Raw genomic sequence first — 23587 nt, forward strand, 5'->3', positions numbered from 1 at the left:
TTAAACACTCAAGTCCTGCCTGTATTGCATGGACATTATAGATGGCATGGCAAAAGAGTAGGTGTTTGTCATTTCTGTAGGTAAAACAGTGGTGGTGTAGAGAGGGAGGAGGTGTGAGATTGCCTGAACAACAGGCACATCAATCAGGGCAGAACAACTGGGGAAGCACGTGCTCCTTTGTTCTTGCTTATGGGCAATAACTGGAATTTCATGTCCACCCTCTGCCGTGGGATGCTGATCACCCACCCGCCTGTGCAACGTGCTGGTGCCCTGGGCCTCAGCAGTGACTCATTGCCTGGTGGGTCGGGAAAAGGGACGTTTCCAGTGCATCCTCCTGCTGCCCACGGAAGGGTAGGGAGAAGAGTCACCACCAGGGGGAGCTGATGTGAAGGCCAGGGCAAGCAACAGAGAGGGGGCATTCCTGTGCGGGGAGCTTTGAGGAGGAGTTTGGGGCAAGGGCGGAGAGATGGGAGTGAGCTGTGTTGGGGGGAAGGTTGCAAGGGGGAGGGGGTTGAGACTAGGGGACTTTGTATGGGGGTGTTTGGGGACTTGTGGTGGGGACTGGGAGATGGGGCTCCCCACATACAACCTTGCTGGAGACTCTTTGCCTCCAGATTCCACCGTCCCCAGTCGTTGTCACAATGAGCCAGGAAGAGAATCGCTCTCCTAACGCCTGGTAATTACGGGGTTGACGGGTGAGCTGGTTGTCGTTCCCGCCCGCCCCTTTTTTTTTCCTCACCGTCGGGTAAGCGAAACATCTCGTCACAGGGACTCTATAGGAGCAACTGCTTAGGGGCCCTTCGGGGAGCCAATCGGAACGCTTGTACAGGAAGCCAATCAGAGGGGCTGTGACATCCTGTGAGGGATGGGGAGAGAGCGTCCCTAAGCAGGAGGTGCTGCAGGAGGTTACTGCTCTGGTGGTGCGTCCCGCTCCTGCAGCGGCAGGGGTCCCTGCAGGACATGGAGCCTACCCAGGCGGGACAGGTTGTGGTGATTGGCAGGTAAGCTCCAGCGGTCTCTTGTTTGGAGGCAGGGTCTAGAGACTAGATGCAGTGGCCAGAGGGAGCAGCAGGTACCAGCTCTGCTGAGAGCCACCAGGGGCTCTGGTGACAAATGCCACAGGAAAGTTCGAAGGGTTTGGGCATTTCACCTCAACCCTGCCAGTGAAACCACAGCCCTGGACTTTGTGTTTTGGTATTGATTCCCGGTGATGTCTATGTGCTGCCAGTAGGTGCAGGCACAAAATGTTGCCTTAGTTTTTGGGGCTGTAACAGCAGTCAGATACCACAGCAAGGTGTTAACTGAGAATAATCTATCTAAATTGTGCAACAGTGACAATTACTCAGAATTATTACAAAAGGCATCAACTGTGAAAGCTTTTGCTTTAGTGAGATTGGTTTATTATACCTTCATATGTCATTCTGTTGCTGATAAATTTGGATCCCTCTGAAAACTTTGTGCTGCAGTCCAATGTAGAATCTCGTTTGTTACCCCTTTTTATAGCTCTGTGAGCATGTGCTCATTTTCTCCATATTCATTTATCGTGAAGCACAACCCTCCATGTATTTGTCTGTGTTGTGTGTGGGTGAATAAAGTTGTGTTCAGATTTATGTAAAGGTCATAAGGCATGTAGAGAAAGGTAGAGATAAGATACAGTATCACAATAGTACTAATTTAAGCAAGACATGAAGAAGTAGCTTTTTGGGACTGAGATTAATACAAGTCTCATTTCAATTTGTTTTTGAGGTAAAGCTGATTAGCTTTTTTATTTAAAAATAGCTTTTTCTAGTTGCTTCAGATTTATCAATGACTCTGAGTAACCACTATAAATGCACACCTGCTACTGACTGGCTAAAGTACTCTGCTGCCTGCCTTGAAAGACCATTTGAGGTGTGAGTTATATTTTCAGGCACGTGTCTTTATGCTGTCACATGACAGTGACCAGACTAATAGCTGGTGGTCACACTTAGTTACCCGTCATTTGCCATTGGTATGCCAAGGGTCAGAAGGCTCGTCCTGTCTGTACATAATGTGTAACACCATATGACATAGCCTAACCAAGACAAAGTGTGGGAATGTTGTGAGAAGTGGGCAGCTATAGCTACCTGAAACTGGGGCCTGGGTCCCTCTTGCACCAGTGTTGTTTTGACATCTTTACAAGTGCTGTGCTCTCTGAGTGTGTTAGTCAAAGTATGGAATAGAGATTTAAAAAATGTATACCAAAACTTGACTCCTTGCTTGAGATCAGGACACCACAATATATGGATTTCTCCTTAATATTGAAGGTGCAGAATAATAAGAAGCTTATAATAGTTTAAGAAGCACTTGACAAATACTTTAGTGATAACCACGATATAAGGATGCCACAGTGGCTAACAAGTTTTAATCCCATATCCGTATGGGTTCAGTAAACAGCTTAGAAGTTGATGTGAATTGGGTTTTTTATTATTTTTTTTTTTATGGAATCCTGTTTGTTTTTTCAGAGAAAGAGGAGAGAACAGCTTTGTGCCAGCTCAGCAACATTTAACATGAAGTTAAAGTCTGTTTGTGTTCCAATTATTTCCATTGTTTCCTTCTGTCTCCTTGAAAAGCTTCCTGTTTTGTTTTTAACTGAAGACTGTTCCGGTTTTCTTTTCTCTTCTGCCTTTCCTTTGCCTCCTGGCATATTGCTGATTCTCTTTCATTACCCATGTCCTCCTTCACTGTTGGTCACATGGCCTTATAGAATGAAACTTTCCTGTGGCACTTGTGCAGTTCAAAGGAAAATAGAAGAGCAGTTCCTCTTTTAGTAACAAGAGGAAGCATGTGTAATAGTTAAAAAACATATGAATGGAAGTAAGGAGATCTGGTTTCTATTCTTGACTGATGTCACACAGCAGATCTGTAACAAAGCCAAGTCATTTAACCACTGTACACTAGTGTCCCTGTTTTGTTAGAGGAGTATAATGGGTATGGTGGTGCTTCGTTTGTTAATGTTTGTGAATCACTTTGAGATCCTGGGAGGGTAGATGCTATAGAAATATGAACTATCGTTGTGCTCTTCTCCTCTTGTTTGCACCATGCATGCTGCGAGCTGTGACATGACCTCTCCAAAGGTTGTTAACTGAGCTCTCCTGCACAGGCTGCAGCATGGTGGCACACCTCAGCGTGGGTGTTCCTAGGCTGCTCCAACTCAAACTTAGGGGTGTGTCCAGAATTCAGAGGACACAAAGATGCCTTAAAGCCATATTTGCCCCTCTTCTCATCCCAAGCTGTACCTCCTGAGCTGCGCTGTCCAGAAGATATAGCTCAGAACAGAGTACTATGTTTTCAGTGACTTGTCACATCACTAAGAGCTTATTTTAACAGTTTAAATAAAAAACAAACCACAAATTATTTGTGCCCCCTTTGTCCTTCCCTCTTCCAACCTTTCACTATTCCTTCCTCTTCTCTAGTTTCCCTCCTATATGCCCCCCCCCCAATCCTTTGGTGGCTGTGCAGCGGCAGTTGATTACTCATATAAATTATTATACTGGTGTTCAAACAAATAGAGGCCATATTGTAGTCTACTGCATTCAATGCACATTTTTTCCAAGTAGGAAAAGTCATTACCCATTTAAATCAACAATCCTTTTGATGGTGCAGAAATGAACTATGTAGTTACACGCATAAACATTTTCTATTTATTTACTCTTTAGTGGACTCATTGGTCGCAGCTGGGCAATGGTGTTTGCTGGTGGAGGCTTCAAAGTAAAACTTTATGATGTTGTGCAACAGCAGATAACAAGCGCTCTGGAATACATTAGGTAGGTCACCTGATTTCTTCAACTGAGATAAACTGGCACTGCAACATAAATCTCTACTCAAGTCTAGCATTTACAATTATAAAAGAGTTCTGGCCGCAATCCCTTTTCTTAAAAAATGAAGTTAAAGTTAGCATGTCTGGTTTTGATTATCAGTACAAAAAGTTTTTTTCTCTCCTGCTGGTAACAGCGCACCTTAACTGATCACTCTTGTTAGAGTGTGTGTGGTAACACCCATTGTTTCATGTGTGTGTGTGTGTGTGTGTGTGTGTGTGTGTGTGTATATATATATATATATATATATATATATATATATATATATATATATATATATACCCTCACTATATGTTCCATTCTGTGCATCTGATGAAGTGGACTGTAGCCCACGAAAGCTTATGCTCAAATACATTTGTTAGTCTCTAAGGTGCCTCAAGTACTCCTGTTCTTTAAGTGACTTAGGAACACAAGTACCATTGAATTCAGTGGGATTGTGCTCTTAAGTCATTTAGAGACTTCAAAAATTACTACCTGTAGGTACCTAAAGATGGATGTGGAGCTTAACCTCCTATTTTTGAAAATTTCAGCCTACAGGATCTTAGGGTTTAGTCACCCACAAATTCTAAACTTAGTGATTTAATAATTCAGGAATGGAGTACAAGAGAGAATTTGGTACCACTCTGCAATTGTAAACTGAAAATATATGCACATAGAGGCTTTTGAATGGAAAGGAAGCAGAGTCTAAAGAGTTTCCAAGATGGAAGGATATCAATGGTTATGTTCCTTAATGATCACTGCTGGGTTCAGTGTTCTGTATCTATTAACAACCTGCTCAGAAGGGGTGACTAGTGAGGTAGCAAGTTTTACTGATGACTCAGTTATTGTTAATTAAAATGGGGAAGTGTTATAAAGAACTGTAAGCCATCTTAGGGCTAGTGACAATCTAGCCCTTATGTGATCATTTGGAGTAAAGCTTTTCTCCCTCCTTCTTCTCCAATTTGTCTGCCAAATTAGAGCTATGTGGATCATACCTCCAAGTGCTGGGGGGAAGCACAGAGGCTGAGAGCCAGATACTACATCCCAAGGAAGCAAGTGGGAGAGGTGACTTGTAGGCTGAGCTGGTTCCGGTGGGTGGAATGTGGGGAGGCAGAGCCAGCTGACTCTGTGGGGAGAGGAATATGAACCAAAAAGAGTTGTCACAGATTACACACCAGTGAACTAGGGTGGGCAGAAAGGCACAACCTCTTCTGTGGTTCTTTGTGCTGCAGTCCAGCTACCCACTGTTTTACTCAGGTCAGTGCTAAAATGTATTGTCTAGCCCTAAACTAGGAAATTGGGCAACATGATGAGAGACGAGTCCTCCACTTACTATAGGCTTGGCATTTTGTTGTTGCTTTGTGATGTTTGTTGTGACATGAAATAACTTCATATGTTCTGGTGACACCATAACCCAATATAAATACTTCTATACCACAATATCATAGTTTGTGCATTTCTGACTTAGAGAAATCTGTGGTGGCTGTGAGAGAGTTAAAGTATTTACAGGAAAGTAAAGGCTAGACTACACGGAAAACTTCCATCAGTATGTGTCAACTTAGGTATTGCTTCTTGGGGAGGTAGATTAACTGCAGTGATGGGAGAACCCCTTCCGTCGCTGTAGTGTGTGTCTACACTGAAGTGTTACAGTGGCGCAACTGCAGTGTTTTGAGTGCAGGCATATCCTAAGAACAGGCAGGTTATGTGTGAAATGCTGGCAAAACTCCCATGGACTTTAATGGAGTCAGGATTTCACCCAAACACTTTCAGCACAGGGAAAAAAAAAGCATAAAAGGAAATAGACTAGTTGGATGTTTCCACATAGTCTCTTCCTTCATGCATAACTCTCAAGGCACTCTGTAGTAAAAAGCAATACATGTCAAGAGACTTAATTCTGCTTTAACACAATATAATTAATCGGTGAAACTCAGTGACACAGCATATTTTAATAGAAGTAGATTTTCTGAAACTCATTCAATATTTATATGAGTAAGAACAGATTGTGCAGTTACATTAGGTGATGTTTTGATGATAAAAATTATATTGATAGTTCAAATTCATATTAGCATGAAAACTCTTAACACAGTGACTTTACAGCAGACTGCTATAATTCACTCTGAACTACTGCCATGATGCTAAGTTCTGCTACAGGAGCTGAAATATTTAATTGCAGTGGAAGCTGAGTATAATGATGATTTTACGTTGTGTTTTTCAATGCATGTACTATGACTCCTACAAAACAAGTTGACAGTTACTCCATTGTGAATTTGGTTTTATTGGTTTTCCTTATTTTTAAGTCCTCTAAAAGAAGATTGGGGAAGACGTCAGCATATCTATCATGTTACACACCTTTAGAACTGAAAAAAGGGAATTTTGTTCCACTGTAATTAGCTTTTGTATCAAATATCTACTGTTTTTTGTGGTTCACATACCCTGAATTTATTGTATACAACTGTTTGAAACCATAAGAAATTTGAGTATACCAAAAAAAAAAATTGAAGATCACCCTTTTTACCAAGAGAGAATGTGTTTAAAAATAATAAATGACTGCAGATGTCAAATTACTTGTACAAAGAAATGTAATAAAACTCAGGTATTCATCACTTTTTAGGACATAAACCTGGTTTATAAAAGGAAAACCCAGAGTAATAGTTTGTAAACCATATTTGAAGCAAGTGTTTCAGGTTTTATGCAAGTCTTACACAATGGATATTAATTACCATGTATACATCTGCAGAACAGGCTAATTTATTTGCATCATACATAGCCCTGTGACTGGAGAGGAGATCCAGGTGGAACAAGAATATCAATAAAGCTGCCTCCCTAATAATGTCAGTATTGAAAATTTAAAGCATGCCCTGTGGCAGGTGTGTTGACTAATAGAGTAGTTATATACTAGGAAATACCAAATGAAATAATGAAATTTGGGCACACTGCAGCAAGATTGAAAATATGGAGGTGTATCAGCTGGGAGCACACATACAGTACATCAGCAGAAGGTAAGGAAACAGGAATGTATAAGCTATAACTAAGTGAGACAGATTTCCTGCCTAGCTAATTATCAGGCACACAGCAGTTAGAGCCCTGACACAGAGGAAATGGGAGGAAAAGGGGAAGGTCATGCTGTAAAAGTGACATACATCCAGATAGAACTAACACTAGTAGCATTCTTAACAAGAATTCACTATATTGGAACAGCCTAGAAGTGCTCAGTTGAATGGACAAGTTAATGAAGAATTCTGCACCACACCAATTGCTAAATTCTCATGGTCTCTGTTCAGTAATGGTGCAACCTGCTGTGTAAAGTGTATACTGTAACCTTTTTGCCATTCATTAAACTCCTTTCCTGCAAGTAGCAGTCCCTTTGGTTTATGAGTACAGTATTCTTTGAGGACAGCGTGTTAAAGTTAAAAGTTAGTGGGTCAGAAGACCAAGTAGTACCCTATTTCTGAGACTAAACACAGAACTTTTATGTATATTGCATTTGCTTATGAAAAGGCAAGTGTTGTCAATAGCTACTGGTATGGTGCTCTGCTCTTGTTCGATGATGATAACAGTTGGCTGTGTGTGGGTTCCCTCTGTGTGCTACCCCAGCTCTGCGCAGATTGCTGACACAGCAAACCCTGAGAGAAGCCCCAAAGACCACAAACTCTAGTAAGGTGTGAAGGAACTTGAGCCAGGTTTATTGTCAAACGAACACAGTAATAGTTTCCCGTATACTCTACAAGACATACTACAAATATGTGCCCCCTGGCAATGGACCGGCTCAGTCAGTGGTCGGACTTTCCGCAGCCTCCTAGGCCAGACAAAGATGTGCACTCTGGGACCTACTTTTATAGTTACAGGACAGATTACTCATCCCTACTGATGTATTGAAGTACAGCCCCTTGACTCATTGGGGGCTGTCTCCCTCTTTGATCATGTTGGTTCAAACAAATCTATCCATCGTGTTGTCCTTTTGACCTGGTCTTTAAGATGCACCTGCCTGCGCCCCGTTATCTCTGTGGAGTGTTCTGATGTCATCTTGGCACAAGTTCTCTTATTAGCACTTATGTGTGGATGCACCTGCTTCTAGCAACCCTCTTCTCACCAACTTCTGTGAGTGGGGCCTGCCTCTGGCTCACAGCCCAGCTTTTGCTTAGCAATGTCAGGAAATACTTTGGTTCAGGCTTCAGGCCTCAGACTGGGCCTTTGATACAAGAGTTTGTTTCAGGGCCTTATCTTACTACAGCAAGAAGGAAGCTATATACAGTAATGGGAAGTCAGATTCCAAAAAGACATTGCATGAATTCATATTCTGTTCTATAAAATGTTTACACATTAGAAGTGTTTCATCCCACTATGCACTGCTTAACTGTGCAACTGAGATAAGAAATGTCTGAAAAGGATGACGAGTATTTTCCCTTAGGTCGCTGATTCATGTTTCATGGAGCAATTTTTGTTTCACATCAACATTTAACTTTGTAAGGACAGATAATGTAAAGGAAAAAGTGAATTACCAGGGAAAAGAGGAACTTGTGTTAGTTTTGTGGTCAGTTTTTCTTCTTGCAGAAACTAATGTATTGTATTCTAATTGTAGCTGTGTGTGGCTGGCTTTTACCCATATATTATTGTATGTATTTTTAAGGATGCCACTTACAAAATTGCACCTGGGTAACATTCTAAATAAATAAAACACTCTTCTCTCTATATCCAATTAATTAACTTTTTAAAAGGAACTCCAAAGCCTAAACTCAATAGAACAGACTCCTATGGAATCCTGAGCGGTAAAACTTTGGACAGTATATTTCATCTCCTAATTATATCAATGGAAGTTATTGGCAAAATAAGTGGAAACAAATAGCGTATAGATCTTATAAAAGTTCTTTTTTTGTCCCCCCATTTCTCCCTCATATTCACCAAATAAATAGAGATATTTCTGAGATACCCTGAGAAGTTTGTCACTTTTTGAAGGGGTCCTGGGTAACCTTACTGAAAGTTGTTTCTTTGCTCATGCATTTAGTGAACACACCAAAAGAAAAACTAAGTGTTTGAGTTAGGAATTTAGAACACTGCAGTAAAAAATGACCTAAGTATTAGAATCTGGAAATACTTAGCAACATGTTTAATTTTGGCCCTTCCTGGGGCTTGTGGTGGCCGTCCAGTCAGTAAGGGAGAGCTCCACTAGTCACTGTATGAAAGAAATGAAAACAGAAGCTTTAAATCTGAAGCTGGGTTCCTGAAGCAATATTTAGGTAACTAAATAAATAGCCTGATTTTCAGTAGTGCTGAGCACCCATAAATCTTACTGAAGTTAGTGGGAGATGCAGGAGCTCAACATCTTTGAAAATCAATCCACTTTTAACCAGGAGCCTAGCTTTAGGCACCTACCTTTAAAAATTCTGGCCTTAGTTTCTTTTGTTTACATATATGAATTCATAAGTATTTTTCTCTGTGTTTTCTTTTTTAATATAATCTGCACCTACTTTTTGGTTTACTAGCTATAGAGAAATCTTGTGGGGTGTGCGTACCCTTGTTTAAACCAACAGACCCCCTAGCCACCCACTACACTGAAATACAGGGGCAGGGTGCCCTCTATCACTAGGCCATGGACTTTTTCTTTCTGTAGGGTCTGAGTCTATAGGACAAGTTAGGATAGTCCCTCCACCTCCCTTCCTCCCCACAACTACAGGGTATTCTATCACACAGGATCCCACAATATGCTATTCCAGAAAAAGTCTTTGTGAGCTCTACCTATCCCAGCCTCACAGCTTGAAGTCTGTGCCTTATTGCCGCTGCTGTTCAAGCCAACCATCTATCTGCACATCTCTCCAATCTGAGTCACGTAGGAAGGAATAGACAGAGGAAAGACCAGCATCTGGGTTGTATTCTTGCCATGTCTCAGTGCCACTTTGTCTATACTTAAATTTTATTTTTAATAAAAGAATCATGTAAAGAAATTCTCCCTTCAAAAAACTTCTGAAAATTCGGTTGTTCTGGAAAGTATCCTGGTTATAAATAACACACCCTACTCATAGGCCTGCATTGTTTTGTACTGTCTTGTACACTTTAAAATTTGATCTCTGGGCAGGGTCCATGGTCTCACTGTGTATACGTATATTTTTTCCACTCCAGTTGTCGCTCATCTTTGCATTATTTGTTGCTCTTTCCTTTACAAACAGTTATCCACACAACTCCTTTGAGCAATGGGCCCTCTTCCTTTACATAATATCTTAACTCCTCTCTCCCTGCACAAATGCGTTTGGATGCCTGTCTCAGGAATCTCCTGCTGTCTTTTGCAGTCCAGGAGTTAGGGTGGGTCCTTACAGCCACTGGACAGAAGAGGGCAGAAAGTTCATAGGTCAGTTTTGGAATGTAAACTCATATGTCATTACTGTCAGGGGCTGTGAAGTTGTCACTGGGGCTTGTCCTTACCTACCCCTCTTCCCAGTTATCTCCACTTGCCGCTCAGGGGTGGCTCCAGGCCCCAGCACACCAAGTGCATGCTTGGGGCGGCATGCCATGGGGGGCACTCTGCTGGTTGCCGGGAGGGCGGCAGGCAGGCAGCCTTCGGCGGCTTGCCTGCGGAGGGTCCGCTGGTCCCCCAGCTCCAGTGGACCTCCCACAGGCATGCCTGTGGAGGGTCCGTTGGTCCCGTGGCTCCACCGAAGCCGCGGGACCAGCGGACCCTCCGCAGGCACACCTGCGAGAGGTCCATCGGAGCTGCAGGACCAGTGACCGGCAGAGCACCCCCGGCAGCATGAGGACATGCTTGGGCGGCAAAATGTCTAGAGCCGCCCCTGTCGCCCCTTCAGCCCCACACAACTGTCTCTCACTTCTAGGGTGACCAGACGGCAAATGTGAAAAATCGGGACAAGGGGTGGGGGGTAATAGGGCCTATATAAGAAAAAGACCCAGAAATCGAGACAGTCCCTATAAAATTGGGACATCTGGTCACCCTACGCACCTCTCACCCAAGCCATCAGTCTCCCAAAACAGCTCACAGAATCCGGAATTGCTGACTGAAATGGCTTTTGTCTGTGTAAATGTGCTGCCCCCTGGTGCTGCTGGAAGGAGGAAGGCAGACTGCTGTAGCTACTGGCTCCTTGTTTGGGCTTGTCTAGTCCTTGCCCCTAACGCTGCTGAACATTGCTTCTGTTGCTCTTTTTTTCGTGCAGGATGCTGGCGGCTCACCCTGGGAAATTCTTTGGAGGGTTCCATCCACAGAGTGCTCTGATGAGGGGTATGGTGGTAGCTCTAGCATCATATTGGGGCTTCTGTGACAGAAACTTTTATCAGAGTAGGCTTCCTTTATAACATAAGCTAACCCCTTCACTGCCCTTCTCCAAAACCAGCAATATTTTGTTTCATCTCTTGCTCACTTGATCAGAAGCAATAGCTAAATAACAACTCTCAAAAAGTATGCAGTACAACTGTAATAGTATGCAGTACAACTTCAAGAGCTTTCAGAGGGATGAAATGGGAAGGGACTGCATTGCTAGGAATAGTATTTTTCAAGCTTCTAAAAATCAGGGAAGGTGCAAAATGAATAATCAGTAAAGCCAGTAACTTGACAGTGTATCTTCTTATAATTTTGTTCATTATGATACTGCCTAAGGACCAACCAAGAATGTGGCCCCATTGTGCTAGGCACAATACGGACAGAGGGTAGTAGATGATTCCTGCCCTGAAGAGCTTACAGTCTAAATACACAAGATGGACACGGTTGGGGTGTGGGTTTATTTAGGAGGGGATAAGCTAAATGGAAAGAGAAGCAAAGAGAGAGGGCACATTGAAGGGAAGGGACGTATGTGGAACAGGGTAGGGAGAAGAGTGGAAGAGGGGCAGGTGCGGACTGACCTGTAGTGACAAAAGACTATGGGGATGGGGAGAGGGTTGGCACAAACAGCCAGTCAAGGCAGAGAACGTCCAGTCAAAACAGTTTTATTAATTAATAGGATATGTTGTTACATACCTCAAAACAGACTCCATTCAACTTACATTGGTAATATGAATATTAATAATCAGCAACAGAATTCCAGATGTGATAATACAGTGCACTTTGCAATGCCAAAATATTCTTGTCTCTGTGAGAGTAGTTGAAAATACTAAATGCTTGTGGAAAAGTACAGAAAACTATATCACATTTCTTAATCCTTTGTAACACATTTTGTTTTAACGAAGTATTTTGTTCCTTACCTTCACCTTCAGGGTACTTCAGGAATCTCCTTTTGCTTAGGCTAGTTGAAGCATGGGGCAAATGTATAAGCATGGGATTAATATATCATTCCTAATGCCTTTGGCAAGTTATTAACCTCTCTGTCTTAGTTTCCACACCTGTAAAATGAAGAAAATAATGTGTAATTACTTGGTCTACAAGGGGTTGTTGTGAGGATTAAATACTTAATCTTTCTATGGAACTTTGAAGATGTAAAGAGCTAATTATTAATAATTGGTGGTGATGGTCATATTGAGTAGAAACAATATTGTGTAGTAAATGTGGCATGAGACGGGGGCCCATGAGACCGAGGGTCTGTTGCCAGCTCTGCCACTGACCTGCTGCATGACCTTAGGCAAGTTACTTCACCTCTTTGTGCCTCTGTTACTCTCTAACTGTGTCTCTCTTGTCTGTTTAGATTGAAATCTCTTTAGGTATGCGATTGTCTCCTGCTCAGTATAGATACATTGTTTAGCAAATGGGGGCCTTGATCCTGGTAGAGGCCTCTTGGTGCTACTGTAATAGAAATAGGAAAAACTATATTGCTCCAACACACAATTGATTCAGGCATCACAGTGGTGATCCCTCCTCTTCTGTATTTAAAAAATGATCAGTAGCAAAATTTTGGCTATAAAGACTTTTCCTTTGGATGTAGTACATATCAGTGCTGGGAGTTCTCTGCTTCTAAAAGGCAGGATTCACTCAGCTTAGTACAGGGATTTCCCAAACACTTAGGTCTGGTCTAAATCCAGAGGATGCAAACAAAAGGTTTAACTAAAGGTATTGCATTTTTATTTATTTTTTTAAATTGATTTAGTTAAACTGGTCCAGTTTTGTGAGTGGTGAAGCTTACATTGGTTTAAACCTGGCTTACAGCAGTTTAACAAAATAAGTTTACAAATAAATTACACCAATTTAACTAAAGGTAACGTGTGTGTGTGCGCGCGCGCGCGTACACAAGACCAAAAAAAAGCAAATACAGTACAGCAGTGTGTTAAACATAAACTGCTAAACAAATAAAGCAGCATTTTTCTTCTGCATAGTAAAGTTTCAAAGCTGTATTAAGTCAATGTTCAGTTGTCAACTTTTGAAAGAACAACCATAATATTTGCTTAGAGTTACTCCATTCCTGAGTTACATAATATAAGAACGTCTGTACCGGGTCAGACCAAAGGTCCATCTAGCCCAGTATCCTCTCTACCGACAGTGGCCAATGTCAGGTGGCCCAGAGGGAGTGAACCTAACAGGCAAGGATCAAGTGATCTCTCTCCTGCCATCCATCTCCAAACAAACTGACAAACAGAGGCTAGGGACACCATTCCTTACCCATCCTGGCTAATAGCCATTTATGGACTTCACCACCATGAATTTATCCAGTTCCCTTTTAAATGCTGTTATAGTCCTAGCCTTCACAACCTCCTCAGGTAAGGAGTTCCACAAGTTGACTGTGCGCTGCGTAAAGAAGAACTTGCTTTTATTTGTTTTAAACCTGCTACCTATTAATTTCATTTGGTGACCCCTAGTTCTTGTATTATGGGAATAAGTAAATAACTTTTCCTTATCCACTTTCTCCACATCACTCATGATTTTATATACCTCTATCATATCCCCCCTTAGTCTCTGCTTTTCCAAGCTGAAAAGTCCTAGCCTCTCCTCATGTGGGACCCTCTCCAAACCCCTAATCATTTTAGTTGCCCTTTTCTGAACCTTTTCTAGTGCCAGTTGTTTGCAACTCTGAGGTTGTACTGTACCACTTTTCAAATAGGATGTGGAAAAAATGGAAATTATTCAGAAAAAAGCTACAAAATGATTAGAGATCTGGAAAACCTGTCTTACAGTGAGAGACTAAAAAGCTCAATTGATTTTATCCAAGAAAAGGGTTAAGAGGTGACTTCATTATTACCTGTAAGTACCTACATGGAGAGAAGATTTCTGATGATAGAGAGCTCTTTAATCTAGCAGACAAAGGCATAACAAGAAGCAATTGCTGGAAGCCGAAGCTAGACAAATTCAAACTAGACATAAGATGTATTTTTTAACAGGGAGGGTAATTAACCATTGGAATCATTTATCTAAGGGTGTGGTGGATTTTCCATCTCCTGAAATTTTTAAATCAAGGTTGAATGTCTTTCTAGAAGGTATATGCAATAGCTAAAGTTATGGAGTTGATGCAGACATTACTGGGCAAAGTTCTGTGACCTGTATTATTCAGAAAGTCAGACTAGATAATCATCATGATCCCTTCTGGCTTTTAAAAGCAATGAATCTAGATGAGTTTGTAAGTAGAATTAACACTCTGTCCAGCAGAGGTCATTGGTGCACAATACTATACATAAGCAAGCCAGTGCATTACAAACTACTTAAAACTAATATAAGGAATAAGAAAGGCCATGGGAAGTCTCTCTTCCTTGCCCACCACCAAGAGATTCCAGTCTAGGAAGACACTGCCCATGATCCAAAGAACTAACAGTTTAAGACAAGACACAAGTAAGTATTATAAACCATACAAGAGTTGGAGGAAAAACGAGACAAAGGTGACAGTAATAACTTTTCATCATTACGTGTGCACCTTTAGATGTATTTGAATAATAAGAGTGTTTTTAATAAATTCCAGTTAACGTTAACCTCTAGTTAGCCATTGTTAATTGGCTGGGTTTTTTTTTTATAGAAATGGGTTTTGATGCTGGATTGTAAGGGTAAGAGGGCTGTGGCCTTATGGGTTAGTTCAGGGATGGTGTTTCATGTGCACAGAGCAGTGTTTAAGAAAGAACCCGAGGGCTAACAGGGAGATGAAAGCGTGGAAACTCGGTTTGTATGAAATGTTTAGATTTCAATAAATCTGTATTCTCCCACAGAAAAATAGAGCTGATTGGAAATTCTCTGATGGACTAAGTTTCAGGCAGAAAAGGTCTGATTCTTCTTCGAGTGCTGGTTCCTGTATGTTTGGGCACACATGCGCTTATGTGCATGAAACTGGAGATTTATAGCAAGTAGTGTCCGTTAGCAAGTTTCTCTCCTTGTGCTCCAAACTGAGGGCATAAAGGGTGGTGTGGACTGATGTTTCTCCAGTTCCTTCTTACCTCTGTTTGGCCTAAGTCAGAATACTGTGTCCACTATGATCTTCCTCTACAGTAAATACATATTGTAAAAAGTTTTTGGTAAATTTAGACTTAGTGTTTAGTGTTTTTATCATTCGTTTAGTCTCCCAGCTGTGGGAGCTTCTCCCCAAGGAGGACTATGCCAAGAGCCCTGTGTCTCCTGCCTCTGTTCCTTATCCATCAGTGACAAGCTCCAGCACTACCTTTACTGCTATGGTGGGGCTCAGGTTGCCACCAAGTGCAGCACCTGGGGCTCCCTACCCTCCTTAGTCTTGTGAGAGGCAGTAGCACCTTGTGGATCAGGCCATGAGGCCCCAGTTGTATCAAGGCTGAGGAGATCCCCCCTTGTATAGACTGTGAGCAGTGCTCCTCTGCGCACAAACTCCAGAGTAGAGGCAAAACACTTAACCCTAAGAAACCCTCTCATGAGAATCGGGGACATGACCATAGCATAAGGACAGATTCTCATTCAGATCTGCTTCTAAGAAAAATGGATTCCCTTCCATCTTGGTCCAACATAGGTGAGTCCTTGAAAACAGCTCTTAAGGAATTAGGCCTGCACATACATCTTCTAAGGTAAGACTCAAAGGAAGAAGATGTATCAGTGCTGATTCTAGCACTGTCCATAGAGAAAAAGATTAGCATCAGGTCCAGTCTGGAAGCTCTGTACTGGACTCCCATTTGACAGTTCAAGCTCATTCCCTGTGGGATCCTCTGAGTATCAGACCTTTGGACACCCCTGATTCATTGGTTCCCACCTCAGGGACTCCTCAGACTCCAGGAGGGACTGAAACCTTTACCTCACCAGAGGATATTTTCATTCTGCCCTATCCACAGTCTCCTCTTCTATTGGCCTGAGTCCTTAGAAACATTTCTACACCCAAAGAGACCATCTTTACCTGCCCTCCATCCCCTCTGCTTCGTATCCCACCTGATTCACATAAGAAAAGGAACCGGAAAGGTGTCAGTCTCTGCTGCCCTTTGTGCCCCCAGTTCGGAGCATGAGAAGAACAACTGCACGTGCGTGGACCAACAGACATTACTTTTACAAATCTCAGTCACATGGAACACATGCGTACCCACTTGTGGAATATAGATAGGAACAACACACATTGAAAAATCTCCAATTACAGGTCAGTCACTTCCATTTTCTGTCATACTTATGGTGAACTCTCAATATTGTAGATGCATTTGCAATCAAAACAGCAAGAAGTTTATGAATAGAATAAAAGTCTCAGCAGAAGGTTAAAAATGTGCATATACTAAAATGTAACTTCTAATGCCGATTATGGATTTAAGCAACTGCAGGGAGTTGCAAGCCAAACTGACCCCAGAAATTTTGTTCTCATTTCAGACTTCTGGTTTCATTCCCCTAACAAAGAATTAATTTATTGGATTTTTTTTCAATGCAGATGCTCAAGAGAGAATAGGAATGCAATATCTCTGTCTGTTCACCCAGGCTTGCAATTCTTAGATTGGAAGTTAAAGATCATTGTGTCATTGATTCATTTTCTTTTTGTTTTTGTTGACATTGTCGACTCTACAACACAGTAAAACTTACATAGAGTTACTTACAAAAAAATATGTAAACTCTATTTAAAGAAAAGGCCAAAGTCAATAGGAAAAAGTTATTTTAAAAATCATGAGTCAGGGTACATGCTGACATCTTGCATGTTCCATGCAATGACTAGCCTCACTTGTTCTTTCTAGTATGTTAGCAATTCCACCTTCTTTATAATCCATTGAGTATATTTGGAGTTAAAGGCCATAACTAGGGCTTCTTTAGGGTTTATTTAACTTTATTTTTCAAGGTTTATTTTTAGCAGTTTATGTTCTATGTAGATGTACAAAAAATCAGGCGTTTTGAGGGGTTTCTCTTTCATACTGTATTGAGAAGACTTTCTCTTGGTAGCTTGTTCTGATGGTTAATCAGCCTCACCGTTAAAAATGTCAGAAAATGAATGATTGTTTGGTTATTTCATTTACCAAAGGTAATTGAAGCAGATATTTATGAAGTCATTGGGAGGTGAATTATCTCCAGTTCAACAGGTTAATCATTAATATTTGGAGGATTTTCTTGCCATGCTGTATTAGGAGGAGAACATCACCAGATAGACATTTAATTTGTTTTATTTAACTAAAACAACAACATTATGTATTCTGGATTTTTGTCTTCAACAGCAAACATATACTATTTTAACAAAACAAGCATATGAACTTTTGAATCTAGTTAAACATTCAATTTTTTAAAATCAGGTTTGTTTTTGTTAAAATTGTTTTTAACTAAAATAGTTAAATGAAATGTTAAAAAAAAAAAAAACAACCCAAAATTAAATTGACAATATCAGCCAGGTCAACATGAGAAACTTAAAATATTGGCTTCTGCAGCTAACTCAGTCAGTCATCTTCACCTTCGTTTTCCTATTTGTTCATAATCTGGAAAAGACAAACAAGCATTCCTGCTTTTTCAGGTCCCAAACGATTTCTCAGTTTGGAATGAATTAGTCCAAAGAAGAAAATATTCTTTCTACACTGGCAGAAGAAGCTACTGCTGTTAAAAGTGAGATTATCATTTCAACAGTCTATGAATCCAAGTGCTTAAGTGACTTCCACCAGTTCACTGGTGTGGCTTTCTTTAAAACATCATCAGAGCTAAGGGTAAACCATTCAAGAACTATATATTTGCTGAAGTTTAGTATAGTTGGCATTATAGAGGGATGATTGCTGGATGTCCATGTCATAGCCAACTCCTCTTCTTCAGCAGTTAAGGTTTGACCCTGGTACTGAGTATTGAGAATATTTGCAAAAAGATGAGCTGGAGATAGTGCTTGTCCCATTCGTTTTTTTTAATGCTTATAATTTAACTCCATCATTGCATATTTCTGTTTTTGAGATCTCACTCAGTTCCTTCCAAATTTCAACAGCATCAGCAATAAAACAGCTATTTCTCTGCATTTTGTTCAAGGCTACAGAAATAGGCTTCAGGGTACTCAGCATGTGTTTCAACATTTCTCTTAAGCCCAAAGTTGAGAACTTTGGCTGTGACAGTACCATCTGTTTTTTCACGATTTTGTTCACAAACTGTCATCAGACTAGGCCAGTTCTTGATATAGTGCTTAAAACAGTCCTCTACTGAGTTCCATCGCATGTCTTGCGGGAGAGTTAGCTTGGTTCCTCCCACTTTTTTCAGCACAGCTGCTGCAAAGTGGTTATGGAAGTATTTTGCAATTTCAGCAACATTAGTCTTTATTTCTGGAACACGGAAGCCTTTGGCTAGGAAGTGCATCAAATGAGCACTGCAACTGTATGTTATTAGCTTGGAGCTCTCTTCTAAATAATTTCTTCTCATCTCGGATACATGTGCAGCATTGTCTGTGACCAAGCTATACACTAGACATTTGAATTTTTTTTCACAGTTTGTTATAGCTACTTCTTGTAAATATTCTGCTGTGTTTGCATTTCCTGATGTAGCAATTGTTTCTGTAAGGAAGACACTCCCTTCTTCTGTTGTCACACAAGCACATACAACAGGATCATTGTGGACATTGCTCCACCCATCAAGACTCAGATTAACAATTTTACCCTCTAGACCTTTTGCACACTGCTCAATTTCTCTTTCATACACTTTATCCAGCAGTTTGCCTGTGACATCAGCTCAGTTGGGTGGACTGTATCCTGGCCTTAATGACTGAACCATGTTAATAAAGTGTGGGTTCTCAATGGAAAGGAGAGTTTGTTGCATAAGGAAACCAGGCAATTTTTTAAATCAATTACCTCTTCTTTTAATCTGCTGGTACATATCACAAATTTATGGATGATAAGAGATTCTGGATGATGGAGATTTCTTTTTTCTTTTTTGCTACAGGTTATATACTGTGGCTATGTGACATACATGATGTGACTGAAACACTATCATTGGCAGATAACTCTGAAACTATAGAAAATGATGATGATCTTGAAGGTGGATAGTCTTCTGAATCCTGTATGTTGAGGATGGATTCTCCTAAACAAAATAAGTCAATGCAGTTATTTAATTATTATTACTATACTGCTCATTTAGTATTACTCATTGCATTCACTGACACTCAGTACTACTTTAAAGATGAAATTGTGAAAGGAAGATCTGCCTATTTCAGCTCTTTATTTTTTATCACAACTGCATCTAAAATGATAGTACCATAGAGTAACAACTATATTTTTTTGCTCTAACTTGAGAATTCATGAGTAGTCCAGAAGGAAGACAGGCAGTGCTTAAGAAAGAAGTATGAAATAAAAAAGTTTACCAACCTGAAGATCCTGCATGTTCAGACATGTTCCTTTCATCATCTTCAACTCAGCTTCCTCCTGAGAAGGAACACTTCTCATGATGTTTTCATTTGGGCAATCAGGCCTTGCATTTCTTTGTTGCACTGTTTGCATTTTGCATGCATGCCTGTCTTACCCACAGATAGAGGAACTTCATTAAAATATTCCCAAACTGGATCTCTTTTACGGCCTGCTGCCATTATAGGTTTTCCCTTCTAGTGAGAGAATGGTATGGTAGATCTCAAATCAATGAAGGCTATACTCAGAAAGACCTCAAGACTTCTGGAATATGCTTCTCAAATGGTTTCATTTTTGTTTCTACTGCCTGTCCCTCCCTTCTCACATTTATCTCCAGACTTCTTCTCCTTGTCTAGATCTATTCCATCCCCAACAATCTTATATTCATTGAACTTTTTGAAACCTTTCACTTTTAGAGAGAGGTGAGTCAGGGTTTCTCAAACAGGGGTCACTGCTTGTGTAGGGAAAGCCCCTGGCGGGCCGGACCAGTGTGTTTACCTGCCTCGTCTGCAGGTCCTGCCGATCACGGCTCCCACTGGCCACGGATTGCTGCCCCGGGCCAGTGGGAGCTGTTGGAAGTGGCAGCTCCCATTGGCCTGGAGCAGCGATCCAAGCAGCTCCCATTGGCCCGGAGCAGCGATCCGCGACCAGTGGGAACCGCAATCGGCCTGACCTGCGGATAGGGCAGGTAAACAAACCGGCCTGGCCCTCCAGGGGCTTTCCCTACACAAGCGGCGACCCCTGTTTGAGAAACCCTGAGGTAAAGGATTGAGTCTGTGTACACAAATTTGCAGAGGGACAATAGGGTTGAGGTCTGGTATTTCTCACCTCTATATTTTATTTATTTTAAAAAAATGTTGTGCTTAACAAGCATGTTATCTCTGGAGAGACAAATCCACAGTTTGAGAACTGCAAAACTAAGCATCTCTGATGGTATCTTCTATACCAGGGGTCAGCAACCTTTCAGAAGTGGTGTGCTGAGTCTTCATTTATTCATTTTAATTTAAGGTTTCACATGCCAGTAATACATTTTAACGTTTTTAGAAGGTCTCTTTCTATAAGTCTATAATATATAACTAAACTATTGTATGTATGTAAAGTAAATAAGGTTTTTAAAATGTTTAAGAAGCTTCATTTAAAATTAAATTAAAATGCAGAGCCCCCAGACCGGTGGCCAGGACCTGGGCAGTGTGAGTGCCACTGAAAATCAGCTCACGTGCTGCCTTTGGCACACGTGCCATGGGTTGCCTACCCCTGTTCTAGACTGAGCACTTGAGTCCCGTTGGGTAGATAGAAAGATTAACCTAAATAATCTATACAGAAGCTCTGGGAACCCATAAGATTGGGTCCCTAATCCATGAACTATTGGAACTAATTTACAAAACTTTCCTTAAACATCACATGAACATATTGTCTCATACTATAGAATTAGAATTTATAATCCCTATTCCATGATGAGATACATTATAGCTCAAAACTATCTTTAGATAGGTTTTTTCCTCAAAAAGCATTTTATCAAAAAAATCCGATTTAAATAAAAGGGATCAGATTTTTTTTTTAAATCAATGATTTTTATCCACCCTGGCTTCCAGTCATTGGTTCTTTTTATGTCTTTCTTCACTAGAATAAAGAACCTTATAGTACCCAGTATTTTCTCCCTGTGGGAGATACTTACACCTTGAAATCAAGTCGCCTCTCAATCTTCTTTTTGATAAGATAAACAGATTGAGCACTTTAAGCCTCTAGCTATAAGGCATTTTCTCCAGCCCTCAAATCACTTGTATGGCTTTTCCCTGCTCCCTCTCCAATTTTTCAATGTTCTTTTAAAAATATGGCCACCATAACTCTACACAGTCTTATCAATACTGTACAAAGATTAAAGATGCTGTACACCTCCCCGTTCTTGCTCCCCTGTTTATATATCCAAGGATCGCATTAACCCTACTTCCAACAGCATCACACTGGCATTTCATGTTGAGTTATTTGTCCACTATGACCCTTTAAACCTTTTCAGTGTCACTGCCTTCCAGGACAGAGCCCCCAAATGCAGTAGGTATGGCCTCCATTCCTTGTTCCTAGATGTGTTAATTTGCAGTGTATCACAACCAAACAATGGAAATTAATCTTAAAAAAGAGATGTGAAGAAAGACAGAGTACTGGCTCAGATAGTTGATTTGGAGAAGGTACATAAGGGACAGCATAGGGACAAGCACCACAAAATTGCATTTAAAAACATAAGTATTTCTAAATTTTATGCGAGTAGGAGATTCCTCTAACAGTGGCTTTTTTCCCCCTAAGAAAGCAAAGGTTAAATAGAAAATGCCTTCTTTCCAGGCTATGACCATGTACTAAGTTCTAAAACAGGGTTCGGCAACTTTTGGCATGCAGCCCATCAGGCGGCCTACCCTGGCAGGCCGCGTGCCGAAGGTTGCTGATCTCTGTTTTAAAACAAACCATAGTTAACTTCATGTTATAAACACATGAAATAGTAGATTTACAATAGAACAGACATCCACTTTCATAAAATAGTGCTTGATACTCTACAGTTCATTAATGCAGAGTATGTTCCCTCTTTCTGTAGAAATTAATCTGTCCTAAAATACAGACACTTTATGTGTAATCGGCTTGGTGATACAGTCCCATTTCAGGATGGACCATTTATTGATCCTCTCTCTTACCACCAGCGCAACCACAGTAAGGGCCTGATCCTCTTTATGTTGAAGCGAATGGCAAAACTCTCATTGATTTCAATGGTGCAGGATCACACTGTTTGATTATTTAAAAAGTTGATGGAACCAAGAATTAGGGTGACGAGATGAGAGGAAGAAAATATCGGGACACATTGGGGTGGGGGTGTCACCGGTGGAGCAAAAACAAACAAAGGCCTACTGCTGCCGGCAGAAGGAAAAAAAAAGAGTACTGCCTAAATATCGGGACGTCTGGTCACCCTACCAAGAATGATCCTAGAGCCACACTGAGGAGGACATAAGTAGGGTAATAAAAAGCTGTGTGTAGGGATCATGTACCTTTCACCCCTCCCCTCCCCAGTGATTTCACCTGTGCTCTCCTTAACTCTTTTCTTTCCTCCAGCCAGGAAGCATGAACTGTTAACCATGCACTTAAACTTATCAAACTCATAAAGTGACATTGCAAAATAACAAAAATAGTTTTCAAAAAATGGCTAGACGTGGTTGCCAACTGGTAAAAAGAGCGTGTGATGTAACAAATTTATATGCATAATCTGTATTTTCATTAGGAAAGAAATGAAGGAGCTGGAAAAGTCAGGAATGCTGAAAGGAACTCTGAATGCAGAGAAGCAATTGTCTTTCATTAGTGGCTGTATTGACTTAAAGACAGCAGTAGATGGTGCTATGTTCATTCAGGTGAGTTGAGGACTTTTCCATTTCTAGCAAACAAAGGTTATTGTGAGATTTTGTGGTGTTCGGTTGGGGGCAAACTTGATTACACATCGAAGCAGTAAACTTTAAACCTATATATATCTTCATTTATCTGCTTAACTCATTTTTATTTTAAGACAAAATTGTCATGCAACTGATATGAGACTTAAAATCCTGATGCCTTATCAGGGTTCATAATAATATTTGCTAGCTAATCTCTGTTATAACCCATTAGCAAAGTTTGATCATTTAGAACCTTATAGTAGTTGGGTAAAAGTGAAAAATTATTTGAATTCATCTTATTCTCTTTCTGCCAGAACTTAAGAATCTTTGCACTAGACCATTTTATTCCTTTTGTCTTGGTTGTCAGTCTGCACCCTTCACTGTACACAAATTTGTAAAAAGTGGCCACACTAAGTTATTTGTGTCTCATGCAACAAAAATGATTAAAGGTCTAGATAATATGACATATGAGGAAAGATTGAAAAAATTGGGTTTGTTCAGTCTGGAAAAGAGAAGACTCAGAGGGGACAACAGTTTTCAAGTACATAAAAGGTTGTTACAAGGAGAAGAGAGAAAAATTATTGTTCTTAACCGCTGAGGATAGGATAAGAAGCAATGGGCTTAAATTGCAGCAAGGCAGGTTTAGTTTGGGCATTAGGGAAAACTTCCTAGCTGTCAGGGTAGTTGAGCACTGGAATAAATTGCCTAGGGAGGTTGTGGAGGTTTTTAAGAACAGTTTAGACAAATACCTAT

The 23587-nt window shown here is 40.8% G+C and overlaps 1 protein-coding gene across 2 annotated transcripts in view; it reads left to right on the top strand.

The window, feature by feature from the left end:
* Positions 1 to 849: 849 nt before the first annotated feature.
* Positions 850 to 23587, top strand: part of CRYL1 (crystallin lambda 1) — a 77845-nt gene continuing 55107 nt past the window's right edge. Inside the window, exons 1-3 of one of the 2 annotated variants that reach the window (XM_050937312.1) lie at positions 850 to 1001; positions 3678 to 3785; positions 22690 to 22816. In XM_050937312.1, the coding sequence (XP_050793269.1) occupies positions 961 to 1001; positions 3678 to 3785; positions 22690 to 22816 (276 nt within the window). In that variant the 5' untranslated portion in view covers positions 850 to 960. The remainder of the gene's footprint in view (positions 1002 to 3677; positions 3786 to 22689; positions 22817 to 23587) is intronic. The other variant, XM_050937313.1, reaches the window with a different exon arrangement.

The sequence above is a fragment of the Gopherus flavomarginatus genome, chromosome 1 (assembly GCF_025201925.1).
Source record: "Gopherus flavomarginatus isolate rGopFla2 chromosome 1, rGopFla2.mat.asm, whole genome shotgun sequence".
Lineage (NCBI taxonomy): Eukaryota > Metazoa > Chordata > Testudines > Testudinidae > Gopherus > Gopherus flavomarginatus.